Source organism: Achroia grisella, unplaced genomic scaffold, assembly GCF_030625045.1.
Source record: "Achroia grisella isolate CSIRO2021 unplaced genomic scaffold, CSIRO_AGI_Agris_v1 utg809, whole genome shotgun sequence".
Taxonomy (NCBI): domain Eukaryota; kingdom Metazoa; phylum Arthropoda; class Insecta; order Lepidoptera; family Pyralidae; genus Achroia; species Achroia grisella.
In genome coordinates, this window is record NW_026713030.1 from 301,543 (window position 1) to 323,146 (window position 21,604).

The 21,604-nt window shown below is 33.0% G+C and overlaps 1 protein-coding gene across 1 annotated transcript; it reads left to right on the plus strand.

Moving 5' to 3' along the window:
• The first annotated feature begins 267 nt into the window (after window positions 1-267).
• LOC131851907 (O-acyltransferase like protein-like) lies at window positions 268-19,788 on the plus strand. Its single transcript, XM_059202461.1, is given in 15 exon segments — window positions 268-427; window positions 2,868-3,195; window positions 3,671-3,859; window positions 7,890-7,969; window positions 9,042-9,232; window positions 9,982-10,096; window positions 11,253-11,467; window positions 12,223-12,413; window positions 13,497-13,632; window positions 14,312-14,498; window positions 17,203-17,345; window positions 18,895-18,913; window positions 18,916-18,924; window positions 18,926-19,003; window positions 19,676-19,788. Coding segments are annotated over 15 exon segments (2,154 nt in total).
• The last annotated feature ends 1,816 nt before the right edge of the window (window positions 19,789-21,604 follow it).

Genomic DNA, 21,604 nt, shown 5'->3' on the forward strand with positions numbered 1-21,604 from the left:
AATACATTAAGTAATGAAATAAACTTTCGGAAAATTACACCTAATTCCGTATAATACATAGAAAAAAATATTTCAATATAATGTAATTACTTTGATAAAATATTATCAAAATTCGTGTTGATTTGAGGAACCCTAACACACTATCTGTTATCTCTCAAATTATTGATATCTACATTATTACAATAAATATCAATATATTATAATGGATGCCGTCTATTATGTACTGATTTGTGATTTTGATTTCAAATAGAATAGACGCCAGTGATAATGTTCCGTTTAGTGTCAGTAGTTTTAATTTTAACGTTAGTTTATAACTGTGCATGCCTGAGTAGCACTTTCGATAGGCATTTGTATGATTTAGTGTTGAATTCGACGCAGTGCGATGAGCAGTTGTATTTCTTGGCAAATAATACCCTAAGATGGAGATGTAAGTTCTTTGAGATTTACTGAGTTGTTTAAAAGAATATGCATTTTGATATATTTGGAATGAATGAAAAGTAGCTTACAGAGATACTGATTTAGAAATAGAAGAGACAGAGTTACTCCAAACGAAATCTACAAAGTTACGACCTTCCCCACTAATGATCAAACTCCGACAGTTATTGGATCTACACCCACGTATAACATTTGTTTTACTTCTAAAGGGATCACGGGGCAAGGAATAGAGTTTGGTCCAGACTACAAGTTACCAGTCAAGATTAGGCTTAGAAACAATATCATTAATAATATGTATTTATTTGATCACCTCGGTGGTATAGCGGTCTAGCACACCGCTTTACATCCGATGGTCGCGGGTTCGATTTCTCGAAAACATTTGTATTCATGAGTATAATTGTTTGTATCGGTCTGGGTGTTTTCTATATATAATATGTATGTATTAACGAAAAACAAATCTATGTATTTGTATCAGTTATCTAGTACCCATAACACAAGCTTTAGCTAGCTTAACTTGGGTCTAGTGTAGTGTGAATTGTCCTGAGATTATTATTATTATGTATAATATATGTAATGAAATGGGTTTTCGTAAAACAATACCAAATTCAATAAAAATCCATGTTGGATTCAAACCTAACAATCAAATTGTCAATGTTGCATTGACCAAGACAACATTTGACAAGACCTCTGATTACCCTATATGGCTTAACAAATGAGAAGGTTTATTGCTACAGTAATTATAACATCTAAGGCTGAGGGAAATGGATTGTTAGTACTGTGAACTAGTCACTCCATCGCATGTACCATATCAGGCTGACCTCCATGCAATTCCCCTGGAAACCGTGGTAAATTCCTAGTGAATTTGTCATGGACTAACTGACCTAACCTCATATTCATTCTATCATCTTCCACTGATGCCCCGCCAGCGCAAACCGTTAATACAGAGGGGTGCACCATTCCACAATCATCCATTAAAAAAACATCTAAGGTAATACAGTGTATGTATGTATCAACTGTTATCCTAGGTATAGTTGGAACCCCAATATCTATAGTGACAACTATTGAAATAGGGGTTTTAAACTCGTTGAAGTAAACCGTCAGTCTATTTGCTATTCTAATCAAGTATATAAAATACACAATCAGTTATAATTCTTGACACACCTAATTTGTTATCGACGTTGGTAATACGCTAAAATTTTGCTGATTAATTGCAAATGTATTTCGTTTTATATACGTTCATATAGCACTCACTAACGATATTTGTGCCTGTGTGTATGATAATTTATAATCCTCACATTAAATTGTGTCAAGGCTTTAGATGTACATGATAAAGATTGTATTGAAAGTACAATTCTTGGCTACATTGTTGCATTGTTTGGTCCTCATAGTAGGACATTCAATGTTATGAGAATGGTCGCAGTGCTATAAGTCTCTTAACTACCAAAATAGCCCATAGTTCTTAACGAAAATATGAGAAATTAACGAAAACATACCGTGGCATTATTTGTGTGAAACATATCACTTGTTACTCAAAATATACTACATTAGATGAACAGATTGCTTCCGCATGGATGAGATAGTATGAGATAATAATATCCGTCGTCTTGATTCTTCTAAAGCATGTAGTAGATATAGTACATATTAGTACTATACTACGATAGTTGTAATCACAATTTCCGCTACGTTTTAGATTAACATTTTTATCTGTAAATACAGAGAGATTTATTTTATGTACAGCAGTGAGATGTTTACAAACATATACTACATATGTTTATATAGTATATATTACGTAAAATAGTATATGTTTTATTTATTAGGCTTCGAAACATACAGATTCGATTCGAAACATTCAGACCGGTGATGATTATATTATTGTACAATATATAAATTAGAGTGCGCAATGCGCATTTTCAGAAGAGGCTTAGGCTGTAAAATTATCGGATAACAAGGATGACATAGTAGTCATCCTGAATAGCAACAAATGAGTGTCAATAGACGATGGTATCACTTAGTAACACTACATAAAGAAATAGAATATGTTATTAATTCGAAATACATGGTTCTAAATTAAATAACGATTATTTGATGTTACTTCTTACTTAAATCTTTACCATAATATAATATATAAAAAAATGTGGGGTAGTATAAATTAAAATAAAAACAGAATTTAAGTTACTCAAATTTCGTTTAAAGAGTATGATGGAAGATCGTGGAAAATAGCAAGAGCTCCACCGACAAACGCATCGCTCTTAAATTACGAATGAACGAGGATAAATTGTTAATAAATTTATCTAAATAACAGGCAGATCATACATTTAAAACTTAGATCACAATGACAATTATTGAAATAATATGCAAATATGATAAAGCCTGAGAATTAGACTCCGTTGTTGCGTACTCGAAAAAATTAAAACCATTTTCTTTTCCTACAGTTCTTGATGCCAGTGCTAAGGTTCCACCAGGAATCTTGTCTGGAAACCTCAACGACCTTGGAGACTACTACCAATGTCTCAGCATAAATCGTAACGTACAGGACATGGAAATCCAGGGGAAATATTGCACTGTGATTATACCATTCGATCAAAGGCCAGTCGAGGTGAATTGGCCTTATGCCGATTTGGATTTGCCAGAAATTCCATGGCCTGCTTCGAACAGCGATATGAAGAAAGACATTGAGGAATACTATAAATTAAGGAAGTGGGCTATGATGATGACTGGAATTGACAGAGATATTGAACCTGTTGAAGATATTGAGACCAGGTATGCAATTTTTGAAATTTTATATACTTATAATTATTCATATCATGTAGATATTTTTGGGGTTTTTAGAAATTACATAGATACTATATTAGAAGCTTTGCCTTAGCTTTGTATTGGAAAATATATCCAAACAGTATTAGAGCATAGAATCTGGTTTAGATAAAGTACCTTAAATTTTATGTAGAATATAATAATGAAATAGAATGTTCACGTTTGTAAGAATAATGTCTGTCGAAGAGTTAAAGTTTTGGTTTCTTGACTTCTCAATGAGCTTGAAAGAATTTCTTGCTAATCAATTACGTCCATCTAATTTTTATTACCTGTATCAATATCAAGGAATTCATTAGATTTCTTAATCGCATCTAGATCTTAACTTCACGGAACTAATTTACTTCTCCTCCAATTATAATAAGACCAAACATGATGTGATATACTTAAAATATTATTCTTCTTCTTATAAATCTCTCTTTTTCAGAGTGTTCCCAATGATGACCACCGCACAAATTGGACCAACGTTTGCACTGTGCATACCCAAAGTGTGTTCTATAAAGCAGACGATGGATTTCATCCAAGAACAGTTTCCCTGGTTTAAAATGAGATACACTGAATCTTTTTGTCGTCTGCCGAATGACAAACCACTGTCGCCTGCGGACAAAGTGGCCATGTGAGTATTATTGGATTAATTAGTTCTCCTGAATGGTTTTGTTTGTATCCTACAGTACTGTTTGTAGTTTTCTGTCTCATTATTTACATTTCCCTGATATCCTACAGATCTGACTGAATGAAAATAATGTATGAATGGTCTTTTACTTCATGTGTTTTCATAACTATGCTCAACATTATTGTTTTCATGTAAAATCCTGTCTATTTTCTTTTATTTACTTCCAAGAAAGTAATTAGTAAAATGGAAACGTGGTGACATCAGAAAAAATATAACAACAAGCTGACTCACCAACACGCATACAAACAAAGAAATTAATGAACAAAAAGTCTAAATATTTTTGGATATTTGATTCCAACTGAAGGCCAAAATTTGTAAATTTTCTTGGGTATTTGAATCTAACTAAAATGTCAAATCGATCAATTTTATTACACTTTAAACGTAAAGTTACTAATGCTTTATTTAATCTGATAATTATGCCATGTTTTAAAATTAGAATAATTACGTCATGTCCGTGTATCTGTCTAGCCGCTATAAACTACGAAACGATAAAGTTTGTATGAAAATGATTTGTACATTATGAAATAGATAAATTTAAACCATCTCATAAATATTTATTTCCTTTAATCGGGTCCAAAGTTAATCATCTACAAATAGAGAAAAAATTGCATGATTCATGTATTATGTCATAACATCATATTATTTAATATGAGTCATAGAGGGTTATATGAGATTATGGATGATAAGAAGATCATGACGAACAATAAATTAAACAAACAACGAAATTATATTACTGAAATATAAATAAATTGGTAATTTGTGATCAATAGTGAGTCATTACTTGGACTTTTTGCCCCTCCGACAGATCCCCTGTTTAGTTCAAACGGGGATCGATGTTACGACGGTCTGAGCCGAGGTTCGAACCCTCAGACTAAAGTCGTATTCGTTAGGCGGGAGTTGGCCTTCAGCCGCTCCATAAGTCCTTCCGCGGGTTTGGAGTGCCATCTGCACTCGCGCCCTATCGTCCGGTGAAGCTGTAAAGGCCAGCTGCGGCCAACACCATTAGAGTAGTCCGTAAAAAGAAACTTGGACATTGAATTTAGAAATGTCTTAAGATATTGATGATGCCAATTTGCGTAGTCATTACATGCACAGAGCAACAGAGTTCAATATTTTTTTTAATGGATGATAAGGTATGATAAAGGTAGGTAAAGTAAGATAAGCACAGGCGTATAAACCGATAATTAAATATTACGAGAAACTTCGTTAACCTGCGCCATCGTACAACCGTATCAATTCGTTATTTAATCTTCTCTCTCATCTAAATTTATTAATTTTTTTAGTATTTTCCTACATTAACAATACTAATATTATTATTCAGAATTATTTTATCTAAGAAATTGGCTCAAATGTATGATTGCATTATTTTATCTGTGGGTTGATAAGAAATATCTTTAATCGACCTGATAGGGTGACTCAGAAATTTGTAAAAAATACATAATGATTCATCGTTATCGGATAATTTGAAACTGTCTTCTTTTATTAGATTAGAAATCTTGGTAACTTCTAATGATATAGAAATTATATAATTGATACCTGATCATCACGATTTAGTTTATCCATGATTCTTTAATTTTTAATTTAATTTATAATTCTTTATTGCACCAATATTAAAAGTAGATACATAAAAAGAAAATAATATATAACAATACATTAAAGAAAGAAGAAGGTACAGAAGGCGGTCTTATCGCTAACGCAATCTCTTCCAGACAACCTTATGAAAGAGAGTATAAATAAAAATAAAGTAGGCGGCACGTGGAGTGGAAATAAGGTAACAAAATATAATATATATATATAAACTTACTTAAATAAATTAAAATTAATAAATACATACATACACATAAAAATTATACATACATATAAATATTACACAAATAACACACTATACTAAATGTAAGAAGCAATAGAAGTGGAAAAGAAGTGAACATAAGAGTATTTACGGGGAGAGAAAGTGAGATTTAACTAAGTTCTTAAAGATGGCTGAGGATTGAGCATTACGTATGGAGGGCGGTAGCGAGTTCCAAAGGCGCACAGCCTGTACAGAGAAGGATTTGGAATAGTAACTAGAGGTATGGGTGGGAGTTTTTAACAGGAGGTTAATTTCACCGAGAAATGTGAAAGATTCTTTAAGGTATAAAAGGGTTAAAAAGGATAGAAATACATACGGAAATGCGGTCGTATTTACGTAAACCAAATATGAATCTAATGCAGACGTTTTGAAGACGCTCAAGTTTGTTCAACTGGGCTTCGGTGAGGTTTAGATAGCAAGTATCTGCATAATCCAGAATAGGAAGTAATAGGGTGTTTGCAAGCGTAACCTTGGTGTCATCGTTTTAATGAACCAGCGACACTAAAAACCTTTTTACTAAGTTCCATAATTTGAGTCGACCATGATAGTGTCTGATGTAAATTCCTAGGTTTTTCACACTGTCACTGTCTATGAGTTCACCATTGAAGACAATATTCTGGCGATATAAAGGCTGCCAATTATAATAGCTTGCGTTTTTAAAGGATTCACGATTAATCCGTACGATTTGCACCAGTTTGAAATGGTTGCTAAATCATCGTTGATTTTAGTGATGGCAGAGGTGATGTTATGTACTGGAGCTTGTGTATATAGTTGGAGATCATCTGCGTAAAGGTGGTATGAGGAATGAAGTTCGAGAGTAATGGAGTTAATAAATAGCGAGAAAAGTAATGGAGATAACGCCGGCTGAGGTTGGCACCACTAATGATATGTTTGAAACCATTTAGTTACGATTGGAGATATGTTGAGAGAACGCATCATATAACTGTGTTGAAAGATTACTTAGATCTAGTAATGTAAGGACAGTCTGGGAGTTCTCCATGCCGTAACGAATATCGTCTGTAATTTTTACAAGGGCAGTAGTCGTACTATGACCAGGACGGAAACCGGATTGAAGAGAGTTTACGAGATTCTTTTTGGGAAGTGGAATAATATGAGCATCTTTTTTAAGGAAACATTGAAAATTTTGGTGATAATAGGAAGGACAATATCTAGATATCTAATATTATCCGTACCAAACGATAGCTCTTCTCAACATCTTTAACAATTATTCTGGGGTTGGTATGGTATTTAGTTTTGTGTTTGCAACTGAAGTTATAAGGTTATTGGTATCTAAATCAAAGGAATTAGTGTAATTATTTTTACCAACCCCAAGAGACTTCAAGAATTTCCAGACTTTAGGAATTACAATTTTCTATTCTATAATAATATACTCATCACGGAATACATCGGGATTTGATTTAAATTTTGCCTTTGCTCTATTTTTTTTGGCTTGCAAAGTTTTTATTTCATCTGTCAGCCATGGCGCAGGTAAGTGTTTGACTCGAACTGGTCGTATAGGAGCATGATGGTCATACTTTACTTAATGGATTATTTTGTTTACATTGTACGAACAAATCTTTAATTTAATAAATATAATTATTTATTTGATGTTATTATATGTTTCTGAGATGTTTTAAATTTTTTAACTCTTTAATTTAATAAATATAATTATTTATTTGATGTTATTATATGTTTCTGAGATGTTTTAAATTTTTTAACTGCATGAACTTATCTTGATCGCCTAAGTGGTGTAGATGTTTACACCATTTTACTTCCGAAGGTCACTAGTTCTATTCTTACGGTTACGACCTTCTCTATTTGTGAACAAATTCCGATTGTTATTGAGTCTAAAATTACATCCAATTCGGTAAAATATAGAATATATGTTATTTATTTACTGCGGAGTTGCGGGTTCGAATCCTCGCAAGGTGCAAACATTTATATTCAATGATGAAGTATGATTGTTTGTATCGCTCTGGGTATTTTCTGTATATATTACTATTTATATCTATTCTCTAATAGCCATAACACAAGCTCTGCTGACCGTGGGACAGCTGAGCTTCTGTATATGACGCTGCGTTAATTGTCCAGGGTTATATATTTATTTATGTATGTTTGTTTCAGTACCATCTTCTCAATAATTGGATTCTTGATAGTGATCAGCACCTCCTACGATTGTTACTGTGTATTTGTTTTAAAGACAGGTACGTTGCTACACTTTATCAGTAAAATAAATGTATTATTTGATAACTGTATTTGGATATGATAAGTTACTGTTTAAAATCATACTAATGTACCCATTTATATAGATATGTAGTTAATTTATGTAATTACATCATAAAAAGAAGGTACTTTAATTTTGTTATAGTATTATATTGTCATCTTTACATAGTATAAAACAAAATCGCTGTCGCTGTCTGTCCGTCCATTTGTATGCTTAAATCTTTAAAACTACGGAACGGATTTAGATGCAGTCTTTTTTAATAGATAGAATGATTCAAGAGGAAGGTTTATATATATAATACATGTACACCCGGATGAAGCCGGGGCGAGTAGTTAGTAATCTATATTAAAAAGAGGTAAAGTTTGTGATGTTGAAGGAATTATCTCTGGATATACTGAACCGAATTTGAAAATTCTGTTAGTGTTGGATAGCCAATGGGCTATCCAACACTAACAGAATTTTCAAATAAATAAATGTATTGAGGTAGGCTAGCTGAGTTGCAATGAAAAATGTATAAAAATCGGAGAACAGTTCACGCAGACGGAGTTGCACGAGTCTAGTTTGTATATATATAATTACCAAATTGAAATTTTTGAAGCCTCATTCAAATTTAACGTTAGTTAATGATGTGAAATTCGTGGTCCTTTTTATTAATATCTAGTATACTCGCCTCGGCTTCGCACGAGTGTACGTGTATTATACATATAAACCGTCCTCTTGAATTAATCTATTTAAAAAACACAGCTTCAAAATCCGTTGCGTAATTTTAATGATTTAAGCATACATAGGGACGGACAGACAGAGACAGCGACTTTATTTTATACTACACTAGCTGTCACGGCAAACGTTGTTTTAACTTAAAATAAAAAAAAAATTAGGGGTGGACTACCCCTAACATTTAGGGAGATGAAAAATAGATGTTGGCCGATTCTCAGACCTACTCAATACGCTCACAAAATTTTATAAGAATCGGTCAAGCCGTTTCGGAGGAGTATGGGAACGAAAACTGTGACACGAGAATTTTATATATAAGATAATGATTTTATTTACAGAAGCGGAAGTTCTGTATCGAGTGTTTTCTGTTTACACTAACACGAGGCGGTTTCTCACATTCAAATCTCAGCCTGGAGCCTTGGAATGTGTGGATGGCATTCGAGCCATTTCCATGGCCTGGGTTGTTATCGGACACACGTACGCTTTGACGTTACTCGGATTTGTACACAACTTGAGAGAAACTATGGAGGTAAGTGGCAATAATAGTAATCTAGAATAATTTGCCACTCGTGTAGTATAAAAAAAAATTGCAAAACGCCATCTAGTCCTACTAAAACTAAGCAGTAATATTGGTAATAGAAAACTGTTATAAATACTTAAGTATATGTTATTCTGATGAATGGATGTTTGTTAGTCTTTCACGCAAAAACTATTGAACGGATTTTGATGAAACTTTACAGTAACGTAGCTTATACATCAGAATAATATATAGACTATAAATTTAACATGGATGAAACTTAGTACATAATATATGTATATAGGAAACACTCTGAGTGTTTCCTATATACATATATTACGTTAACAATTATATTAGTGAACTAGCTTTTGCTCGCGGCTTCGCTCGCGTTAATTTATACCTTTAGGGGTGGAATTTATCAAAATCCTTTCTTAGGGGTTGCCTACATCATAGTAGTATGCATGCAAAATCTCAGCCTGATCGGTTTAAAATTGACAAAGTTTCATACAAAGTTTCATCACCTATTTCATCCCCTTGGGGGTAGAATTAATCAAAATCCTTTCTTAGCGGACGCCTACGTCATAACATCTACCTGCACGCTAAATTTCAGCCCGATCCGTCCAGTGGTTTGGGCTGTGCGTTGATAGATCACTATGTCAGTCACCATTGAGTTATATATATTTAGATAGATAATTTATATAGTAAAATAATAATTAATAGATTTATTATATGTTTGATTTTTATATGATTATTTCTTTTAGTGGTTGCGTCAATTTTCGAGTACATGGGTAAACTCAGCACCACTCACTGTCGACACTTTCTTCTTGCTGAGTGGCTTGCTTGTTGTTTACACGACTATTGGGAAAATAAGCAGAGGTAAGCTGATGATACAGTCATATTTTATACTGCCTGCACCCGCGGTTTCACATGCATGAAATTTATAGCCTATGTCTTATTGATATTGATTACTAGCTACTCGGCCCGGCTTTGCACGGGTGTACATGTTCAAATTCAAATTCAAATTCAAAATATCTTTATTCATGTAGGTCTATTACAGACTCTTATGATATGTCAAATCTACCGTCAGTTCGGAATGATATCGAGATGAGAAGAACTGACAAGAAACTCAGCTCGTATTTTTTTCAAATAATAGTGGAACATGTTTATGATAAATACAGTTATTAAAATTCAAATTTGGGAGAATAGAGTGACCACCAGCATATGCTATCGCAAAGAACAAAAAATTTAATCAGTGTTCACAACCTGAATGTGTTATATATGTAAACCTTCCTCTTGAATCACTCTATCTATTTAAAAGAAAAAGCTTCAAAATCCGTTGCGTAGTTTTAAAGATTTAAGCATACATAGGGACGGACAGACAACGATAGTGACTTTGTTTTATACTATTATATCACTGTAAAGTTTCAACAAAATCAAGAGTAACAAACATCCATCAATACTCACAAACTTGGGCATTTATAATATTAATAAGATCATATTAATAAAGATTCTAAATATAGCGAAATTGAATTATATTACAAACTATACCTATCATCATCTGCTTCTTCCTTATCCCATTCATTTGGGGTCGGCGTAATATGTTTTTCGCTTCCATTCATCCCTGTTCGCAGTCATCGCGTTATTTACTTCCTTTCTTACCATATCATCTTTCACAAACTATACGTATAATTAGTAGAAATCACGGGATCTTATACATTTCGGTTGGTTTCAACCACCATGGTTGAAACACTGCCGAAATATCGGGAACTCAGCAAATAAATATAAAAAGTGGGAAGATCCCGATATATGTACGTAGGGTTGCGGGTAATATCTGGATGAGAAGGACAGAAGATCGTTGCCGATGCGTGCCTTGGGAGCGGCCAATGTCCAACAGTGGAGTGGGCTGATAATGATGATGTTGGTATTGTTGTTGTTGATGATGATGATATTGGTATTGTTGTTATTGGTGATGTTGTTGTTGTTGATGATGATGACAATGCAAGTAAACTTATTTCAAAATACTAAATTCCAGGTCGTTTCATCAGAGCCCTACACGCGTTTTACATCAATCGTTTGCTACGAATGTTTCCACTGCTGGCCACTGTGGTACTCCTACAAGCGTCAGTATTCAACCATGTATCCGACGGTCCGTTCTGGCAGAACGTGGCTCTCGCTACTGAGAACTGCAGACAGTACTGGTGGTCAGCTTTGCTGCATGTTCAGAATTATGTTAACAGCAGTCAAATGGTAAGTTAACTAGACTGTTTAAATACCTAGTCTTAAAAATGTAAATCCTATATATATAAATATGATAAAATTGCAGAATTTGTTTCGTTTACTCTTGTCATTTAATATGACAATCCTAACGACGTTTAGGATACAGTTAAATTAAATTATTTATAAAATTTAATACTATTTGAAGGTAGTTATTTGGCTGTAATATAGAAGACTTCATTACATAGTGTAAAACAAAGTCGCTGACGCTGTCTGTCCGTCTCTATGTATGCTTAAATCTTTAAAACTATGCAACGGATTTTGAAGCGGTTTTTTTTAATAGAGTGATTCAAGAGGAAGGTTTATATGTATAATACATGTACACCCGTACGAAGCCGGGGTGCGTAACTAGTTGACAATGATGTTAATGATGTTAATAATGATCAAACTTATAATTAAAATTATTTATGGCCGAATTTAGACCATCTGGTGATCACTAGTCTAGTATAGATAGTAATAATAATAATATCTCAGGATAATTCACACAGCGCCATCTAATCTCAAGCTAAGCAGAGATTGTGTTATGGGTACTACACAACTGATATAAATACATACATATTACACATAGAAAACGCCCAAACAGATACAAACAATCATACTCATGAATACAAATGTTTGTACCGTGCGAGGAATCGAACCCACGACCATCGGATAGTAAAGCGGTGTGCTAAACCACTAGATCACCGAGACTGTCAATAATAATAGTAATTTAAATGCTTTTTTTTCAGTGTTTAACACACACTTGGTACTTATCTGTGGACATGCAACTGTACATGGTCTGCCCTATCATCCTATTGCTGATGTTCGGTGATAAGAAGATAGCGTGTGTTGCACTCAGCGCTATCCTTCTGCTCTCTCTTGTCTCCTCCAGTCTGTACAGCTTCTTGTTCAACTTCTCTGCAGCTCTTGCGCATCCGGAGTAAGTAATCTTATTGTATACTAGCTGTGCCTGCGGTTTTACCTGCGTGAAATGTTATTCTGATGTATAGTAAGTTATATTACTGTAAAGATCAAAATCCGTTCAGTAGTTTTTGCGTGAAAGATTAACAAACATCCATTTATACTCACAAACTTACGCGTTTATATAATTAATAAGATTATACTGAAATATTAAAATTGATGGCCTCGGTGGTCTAGCGATTAAGCAGTATAGTACCCCGCTATACTTTAGATGGTCGCGGGTTCGATTCCTCGCACGATACCACTTTTATTCATGAGTATGATTATTTGTATTGGTCTGGTATTTTCTATGTATATTATTTACATATTTACAAAAAAAACTGTATCTGAGTTTTTATATCAGTTTAGACAACTGATATAAAAACTCAGATACAGTTTTATACACATGAAACAGGATATTCTTAGATTGGCACTAGATGGCGCTGTGTGAATTGTCTAAGGATTTTATTATTAATTTCAATGAAAGGTGTTACATATGAATGTGGATGGTTATACTGGCAGAGGAAGGCCAAAAAAGAGACGGATGGACTATATGTTGAGTATCAGCCATGTTGCCAACCATATATATATAAATAACTAGCTGTTCCAACAAACGTTGTTTTGCCTTAAATAAAAAAAAAAATTAGGGGTGGACTACCCCTAACATTTAGGGGGATGAAAATAGATGTTGGCCGATTCTCAGACCTACTCAATACGCTCACAAAATTTCATGAGAATCGGTCAAGCCGTTTCGGAGGAGTATGGGAACGAAAACTGTGGCACGAGAATTTTATATATAAGATATAAGATGTTTTTTTGTAATTGTTCTAAGTGTGTATGTATGTATATGAGTGTATATATATATATATGTAAAATGTACCTTTGTTTGAGAGATGATATGCCAACAAATGGACTAAATAACGAGATGACTGCGAACAGAGATGAATGGAAGAGATAAACATATTACGCCGACCACAAATAAAGAGGATAAGGAAGAAGCAGGTGATGCTAACATTTATTAATTATAACATATTGTAATATATATAAATATAATTAATTGCAGTCGTATAGGAGAGTTTGGGGAATATGCTAAACATTATTACTTCAATACACTAGCCAGAGCGCCGCCATTTTTTGTCGGCATGATATTCGGATATTTACTGCACTTGTGGAGGGACAGAAGAATTCGAATCTCAAAGGTATTTATAAAATACTATAATATTATTTTAATGGATAATTAAATGCTAAGAGATTATGAACCTTACTACTCAAACAACACAGAACAGAGTTCTCCGGCACAGGTGCCATGGAATCTGGAACCTTACAACTCAAACAACACAGAACAGAGTTATCTGGCACAGGTTTACGGGGGGACACGACCACAGATAAACTGGGAACATGGGTTGGACAGAGAGAGAGAATGAAAAGTCAAGAACTGGGAAGAAACTCGATTGAATTACTTATTTTTTCTATTTAAATGTCAGTTTATTTACTATGTATATTAAATGAAAATCCCGTGCATGAACAACTATTGCCATGCACGCTCGTCATTCAAGTAAACGTTCATATACAATAACTATTTAATTAATAATTGATTAATTTAATTAAAAATTGATTAATTTAATTAATAATTGTTTATTTAATTAATAATTGATTAATTTAATAAATAAATGATTGATTTAATCAATAATTGATTAATTTAATTAAAAATTGATAAATTTAATTAATAAATGAATAATTTAATTAATAAATGATTAATTAATTAATATTTGATTAATTTAATTAATAAAATATTAATTTAATGAATAATTGATTAATTAATTTAATAAATATTTCGAATTATTTTTGGATTAATGATTAGTTTGTTGATATTTCCAGATTAATGTCATCCTTCTGTGGAGTTTATCGTTTGCAATGATGGCTTTCTGCATATTCAGTATTTATCCAGTAATGCAGTTAGACCATAACGCTCAGGTCTTTGACAATTTCCTAAATGCCTACATGAGAACTATATGGGCGTGTGCAGTCGGCTGGTTGATATTTGCCTGCGTGAAGGGCTATGGAGGTATGTATAATAGTAATATATGATACTAATTACACTAAATTAATAACCCTGGACAATTAACACAGCGCCATCTAGTCCTACGGTAAGCAGAGCTTGTGTTGTGGGTACTAGACAACTGACATAAGTTTGTTTTGTTTGTAACACTTTATTGCACAATAAATACATTTAAATTAACTAAAGATCTTAAAAAAAAAATATATAAGATGTACAATGGCGGACTTATCCCAAATGAGGGATTTCTTCCAGTCAACCTTTGAATGACTGAAAGGAATTGTGGAGTGGTGGGACTATATATATACATGACAATAATAACAAAGGAAAAAGAAACAAACGCATTATATAACTATAATATATAACAACTAGAATATTAAATAAATATTTAAGTATAATATATAAATACATATACCTACATATATATAAAATAATATACATATATATAATATAAGTACTTTTTTTTTGTAAATTCATGCACAATATACATAGAAATACTCAAACTCATACAAACAATTATATTCATGAATACAAATGATTGCACCGTGCGAGAAATTAAACCCGAAGCCATCGGATGTAAGGTGGTCTGTTAACCGCTAGACCACCGAGGCCGTCGAAATCTAACTAATAACAGTAATAATTGATAGTAGTTACTTTATTTAATTTTCCTCTGTTGCTTGATTTATTTTTTTGGTTAATAATTTAATTCTGAATAATAAAGCACAATCGGTAATTGAGAGAAACAGCAAATTTGAATTGTGTCTTCAAAATAATTTGTTTTTTAAAAATTCAACTTTCTTTGTGATAGCTGTTTCACATATTTCGCGGTCACGCCTCGTTTTGATATTTATTTATTCAGTAACAATTTTTATTGTGTTTGAAATTATACAATTTTTGCTGCTAAGAAATTCATCAACACTGTAAAATGATTGCTCACAACAGAAAACAACGCAACCTCCTCCTAAAAAGCTTCCAATTATGTATTTCCTTTAAACTATTGGGCAAAGAGTTGTAATTAAATACAAATTATCGGAATTAAATACAAATTCAAAAATCTTTTGTTCATGTCATGTTCATTTTAGATAATACAATTTTTATATTATAATTTTTTCCCTACCCTCCAGTTCAGTATACAGATTCAACTGCGAAGAACTGGCAAGAAAATCTATTGACTTTTTTTAAGCCAGTTTATTTACAATGTATATTTATATAGGTGTCTATGTCTAACGTTAAATGAAAATCCCGTGCATGAACTATTGCTATGCACGCTCGTCATTCAAGTAATCGTTTAGTGAGTAATTCGTTTTGCTCAGTAAATTTGATTTAACATTTGTTTTTAATTTATTTAAGTGTAATTCCAGTATATCCTTTCGTGTCTTGTTGTAAATTTTAATACTCATTGTTATAAAAGATCTATTGACGTTTTTTAAATGAACAGCCTGTCAGTCAGTCAGTCAAGTTTATCTTCAAATAAAGTATTAATGTTATGAATATTGGTATATATTGGTTCGCAAATGAATCGTAGTCTGCCTGTTGCTGACGAGGCTCAATACCACCAAAGCCATTTTTGATGTTCCATATTAAAAAAAAAACAATTAGTTAGATATAGATAGATAGATAAATTCTTTATTCACAATTACAGAGACATACATGAGATACAGAAAAACATGAAATTAATAAAAGAAATGTAGTCGACTTTATTTTACTTATTTATTTAATTTATACAATATAAACTTACAGTTACAGCACGTTTATATTTTAAAACTATTTATACTACTTAAAATTATACGATGATAAAAATATTCTTATTTTAGTAATTATGGAAGGCAAGGCTTCTGTGTATACGTCAGCATCTTGGATCTTAGCGGCTTTTGTATTGATTGCCGCATGCATCCTTATGTAAAGTGCGAATACTGTAACTACCATATAGTAATTTTTGTAGCTGTGACGTGGTCGAGTGGAATGAGTAGTCATGATCACTAAAATGTCCAGACATGTGGCGGCGTGGTGGGCCGGGTCATTGGACTCCCTAAAATATGGTCGAGCGCAGTGATGGCTGGCTCATCCGTCATACTCGTGAACTAGTGCTGCTTGTAGGGACTGGTCTGCTCTTCACTAGACTGATTTAATCTTATTGTGTTTTTATATTTGAGCCTAAATAAATTAGTGCTGGTTGGTAGTTGGTATTCACACGTTTCGACTTGTAAAATGTGAACTTACAAGGATTGTTTAAAAGAGCAACACACAAGTTTCTTGCTTATTCTTCTTGTGATGAGACAGCTTTCCGAATAAGCGGTAGATTTAAAAAAATGTTGACTATTCAGAAGTGCTTAAATTAAGTTTATTTGAATAAATTTTTATATTAAAAAGATTTTCTATTCTATTCTATTCTATTCTTACCTAAAAATAAATTTAATAATTGCAATGCTCTCATAGTGGGAGAATTGCTAGCGTGGCTTGTGTACCGACGCGGTTGCAAACAGTCGGACACAACGATGGGTGACACTTCTCACGTAATTCGGTGGGATATTGAATCCTATCCGTTCTACAACTGCGGGATTATCTATTTGGTGGCGCAGCAAGTGAAAAGTGAAAAGGCAGCCAACTGAGCATAATGCTACAGATAACTCTGCAGCGCTGATATTCTGTTGGCTCCTTAAATTATAATTATCTTCCAAAACACATGCTTAATGATTTTTTATTTCTTTCGCAGGACCAATAAATTGGTTTCTATCTCTTCAAATGTGGAAGCTACCAGCGCGGCTCTCCTACGCTATGTACCTGATTCATTTCCCTATCATCATGATAGCCAATGGTAGTTGGGTCAAAACCCACTATTTCTCTAATGGAGATAATGTAAGTATTCATTTAACACAAAATGATTATATACTAAGTGTTCCCGCGACTTCATCCGCGTGGAATTTAACTTTATTTTCTAAAATTAAAGGAGCCTAAGTTACTCCTTACTACATCAGCAACATGTCAAGAAAAGTCCTATCAAAATCGGTCCATCCATTTCAGAGATTAGCCAGACAGACAGATAAAAATAGTAAAAAATGTTACTTTGGTGTATGTACCGTATTTATATTCATATGCATATAGTAAAAAACGGTTATTTCAATATTCCAAACAGACACTGCAATTTTATTTATATGTATATTATTATTGTTATTTATTTATTTAGGATCAAAAACAGGTTCACAATTTGGAAACTTATAATTATTTTACATTTTATATGTACTATGTTATTGTAAATCCAACATGCATGATCACAAATTATATTAAAGTATTAAGATATGTGGGTCGCATACATACTAAACGCATACAAACCAATATATTTTCTACTTATAATTATGATGGTGTATATGTAGTGGGTTGAATGAGGAAAAGAGATATGAGATATGTGTGTTACAGGTTTTACTATAGATACGAGGAAAAATGCATTTGTATGTGCGAAAGTGTGTTTGTACATATGAGTGTAGTGTGGGTGGGTGTGTGTGTTGGTGCGAGCGTATGTATGTGTGTACATCAGTATGACTAGGTAAAAAGAAGGAATTATATTATGATTCTATATGATTATAGTGTATGTAAGGCTTCAAGTTTATTAATTACTGACCTTTTATATAATAATAATAATAATAATAATCTCAGGACAATTCACACAGCGCCATCTAGACCCAAGTTAAGCTAGCTAAAGCTTCTGTTATGGGTACTAGATTACTGATACAAATACATAGATTTTTTTTTGTAAATACATACATATTATATATAGAAAACACCCAGACCGATACAAACAATCATACTCATGAATACAAATGTTTGTGCCGTGCGAGGAATCGAACCCGCGACCATCGGTCGTAAAGCGGTGTACTAGACCGCTGGACCACCGAGGTCGTCATATATATATGTATAGATGATCCCATCAAAAACATAAATGTGAAATGATAGCCGAGTTTAATATTATGATATATACTTTGATTGTTGACTTCTACGACAAAAGAGATGAGATCTAAATGGGTGCCAAGTTCAATGGTCTGTCCTGAAATGTATTTATAACAATATAAAATATCATTTCTTCTTATAACTTAGGATAATATACTGTAGCCTAAGGTCTAACTTGGCCAGTTCTCATATACCAATTATTACTTTCGATTGCTAGTTACTACTAATATTAAAATAGGAACCGACAAGTAACATGTTTAGAACTTGCAATGGCTACAGTATATTTCGTTTGTGTGAAAGAGTTTTTGAGTTATGAGGGGGTCAAAAGTGGCTCCAAATGGTTCGTGTGAATATACACACGGTGCTGCTTGCCAGTTTACTTGAAACTCGGCTTGACACGCTACCGCGTGTCTAGATACATTTACTATTAGGTAATTAATTAACATTTGTTTACTGTCCGCAGTTGTACAGATTCATGGCGGACTTCTGGTTTACGTACTTGGCTGCATTCATTCTCTGCATAGCTATAGACGCCCCGTTCTCCACGCTGCAGAAACTCTTAATGGGCGGAGGTAATTTGTAGCCGCTATAAAACTTTTTATACCACTAATGTTGCAAGTAAACTTAATTCTGCTCCTGTAAAGTTATTCTACAGGAGCACAAATAGTCCAGAAATTTATAAAATTAAATGACCATTTTTGGCCAAAACTGGTAAGATAAGATTCCCCTGGCTTCGCAAGGGTTTACATGTATCTATATATATAACTCAAAAGTGGCTGACATAGTGATCTATCAACGCACAACCCAAGCCACTGGACGGATCGGGCTGAAATTTGGCATGCAGGTAGATGTTATGACGTAGACATCCGCTAAGAAAGGATTTTGATTCATTCTACACCCAAGGGGGTAAAATAGAGGATGAAAGTTTGTATGAAACTTTGTCAATTTTAAACCGATCGGGCTGAGACTTTGCATGCATAAAGCTACTATGACGTAGGCATTCCCTGAGAAAGGATTTTGATAAATTCAACCCCTAAGGGGATAAATTAACGCGAGCGAAGTCGCGGGCAAAAGCTAGTTATACCTTCCTCTTGAATTCCTCTATCTCTTAAAAATTATTAATTAACCGCTCCAAAATCCGTTGCGTAGTTTTTTAAGCATACATAGGGATAGACAACGACAGCGACTTTGTTTTATTCTATGTAATGATGATAATGTATTGAAAACTCATTTATTTTTTGCAGGTGGAAAAAGAAGGCCAGCCCAGAAGACAACTCCCGAGATAAATCATGATATTCAACCTAAACCACATTTGCCATACGTCATAGAACCTGTGGATGCTAAAACTGCATTATAACGTAGCAAATTAATAAGTACTGACTGAAGAACTCTATTTAAGATATAATAATAGAAAAAAATGTGATATTTAGAAGTACTAAGTAGGATATAAAGATCCTTACAAAGATAGAAAACTAACAGTCTCGAGCTGTTTTGTTTACTTTGCTAATATTGTTGTATGTAGCCTGAAGCCTTCCTTGATAAATGGGCTATCCAACATTAAAAGAATTATTCAATTCAATGTTATTCCAATTAAACCCAATAAGCAAATTCTTTAGCTTTAGAATATTAATATAGATTATGTTATATGATCTCGTGATAATAGAAAGCAAGACATGACTTTATGTTTAAGTATTTATAATGAATTTAATGTAAATCTTGTAGCACTTTCTGTACTTACTTTTTGATATAGATTTAAAGTTCCTTCATTATAATATACAAGTGTCTCTAACAGAAAAATTACATTAACGTAATTATATATGTATCATTTTACGGAAGTCCATTTCACTACCTAATGGATTTATATTATTTTCTTTAATTCCGCTACCACGAATAATAGTCAGTGCGGAAACTTGACTACCGTTACAAGAAGCGTCACGACCTTCTCTTGTTGATTAAAATCCGACCGTTATTGAGTCTACACATACTTATATTGCAACATGTGTTTCGTCTCTGAATGAAGCACTGAACAGTGTGGTCACACGTACTAATGGAAGCAGAATTAAACAAAATAATATAAAGCTATTATTAATAGTTAACTATTGAAGTAATTGTTATATAACGAAATAAATTATCATCATTACAGTTTAAGCAATTTCACATTTTTGATCGTTGACATCAAAATTGTTTGTATTTCTATTTATATTTCTAACAGTTTCTCCGGTGAGAGAAACTACCGAAGTAATCTGTAAGGCGCCGGTTGTCTCGCCCCCTGCTACGTTGATTCATACGCTTTTCAAGCGGTCCATTGACTTCGACGTCGACATTGTCAATAACTCTGATTACCCCATCTAGAATCATAGCCGTGAAAGTATTATATTTATAAAGTGCCAATTCATGATATTTATGTATTTTTTTTATAGAATCGGTACAGAATACTATTGGAAAAGTACATGTAATTGTCTCATGGTTTAGTTCATTCAGATTGTGTGTGTGTTAAATAATTTATACTCGCAATACATGTTATTTTTTACATGAAAATGATGGCAAACAAGGATATAGTTCATCTGACGATAAACGATTACCATATCTTATTGACGCCTGCAACACCAGGGGTTTCACATCCGCATTGCCGACCCTTAACAAATGTGCTTATAGGAAGATTGCCTGATGTATTTTGTTACAAACATTTAGCAACTTTACTTTATTGAACTAGGATTTTTTGTATTTTATATAAACACAAATTCGTAAGACTCAAAATCATTGCATAGTTGGCTGATTGTGAAGAGCCGAGAAAGGCAAGAAATCTGATCTGTTGATACATTATTATTATTAGAATATATTTCGATTGCAAACAGAGTTGTCGTAAATATAATTTATTACATATAAGTGTTATATTTTAAGTTTAGCAATATTTTGCAATTTTATATACAATAATGAATAATAATTAAATTTATAAAATAAAGATTAATTTATTGAATTAATGTGTTTTACATATTATGACCCACAATTGTAATTATTTATTTTATAAATTACTAGCTGTGCCCACGGTTTTATCCGCATGAAATTTATAATCTAGGTGTTCTGATGTATAAGCTATATTATTAGTTATAAAAAATAAAATAAAATAAAGTTTCATTAAAATTGTTTTTCGAACTACTCTAATGCTGTTGGCC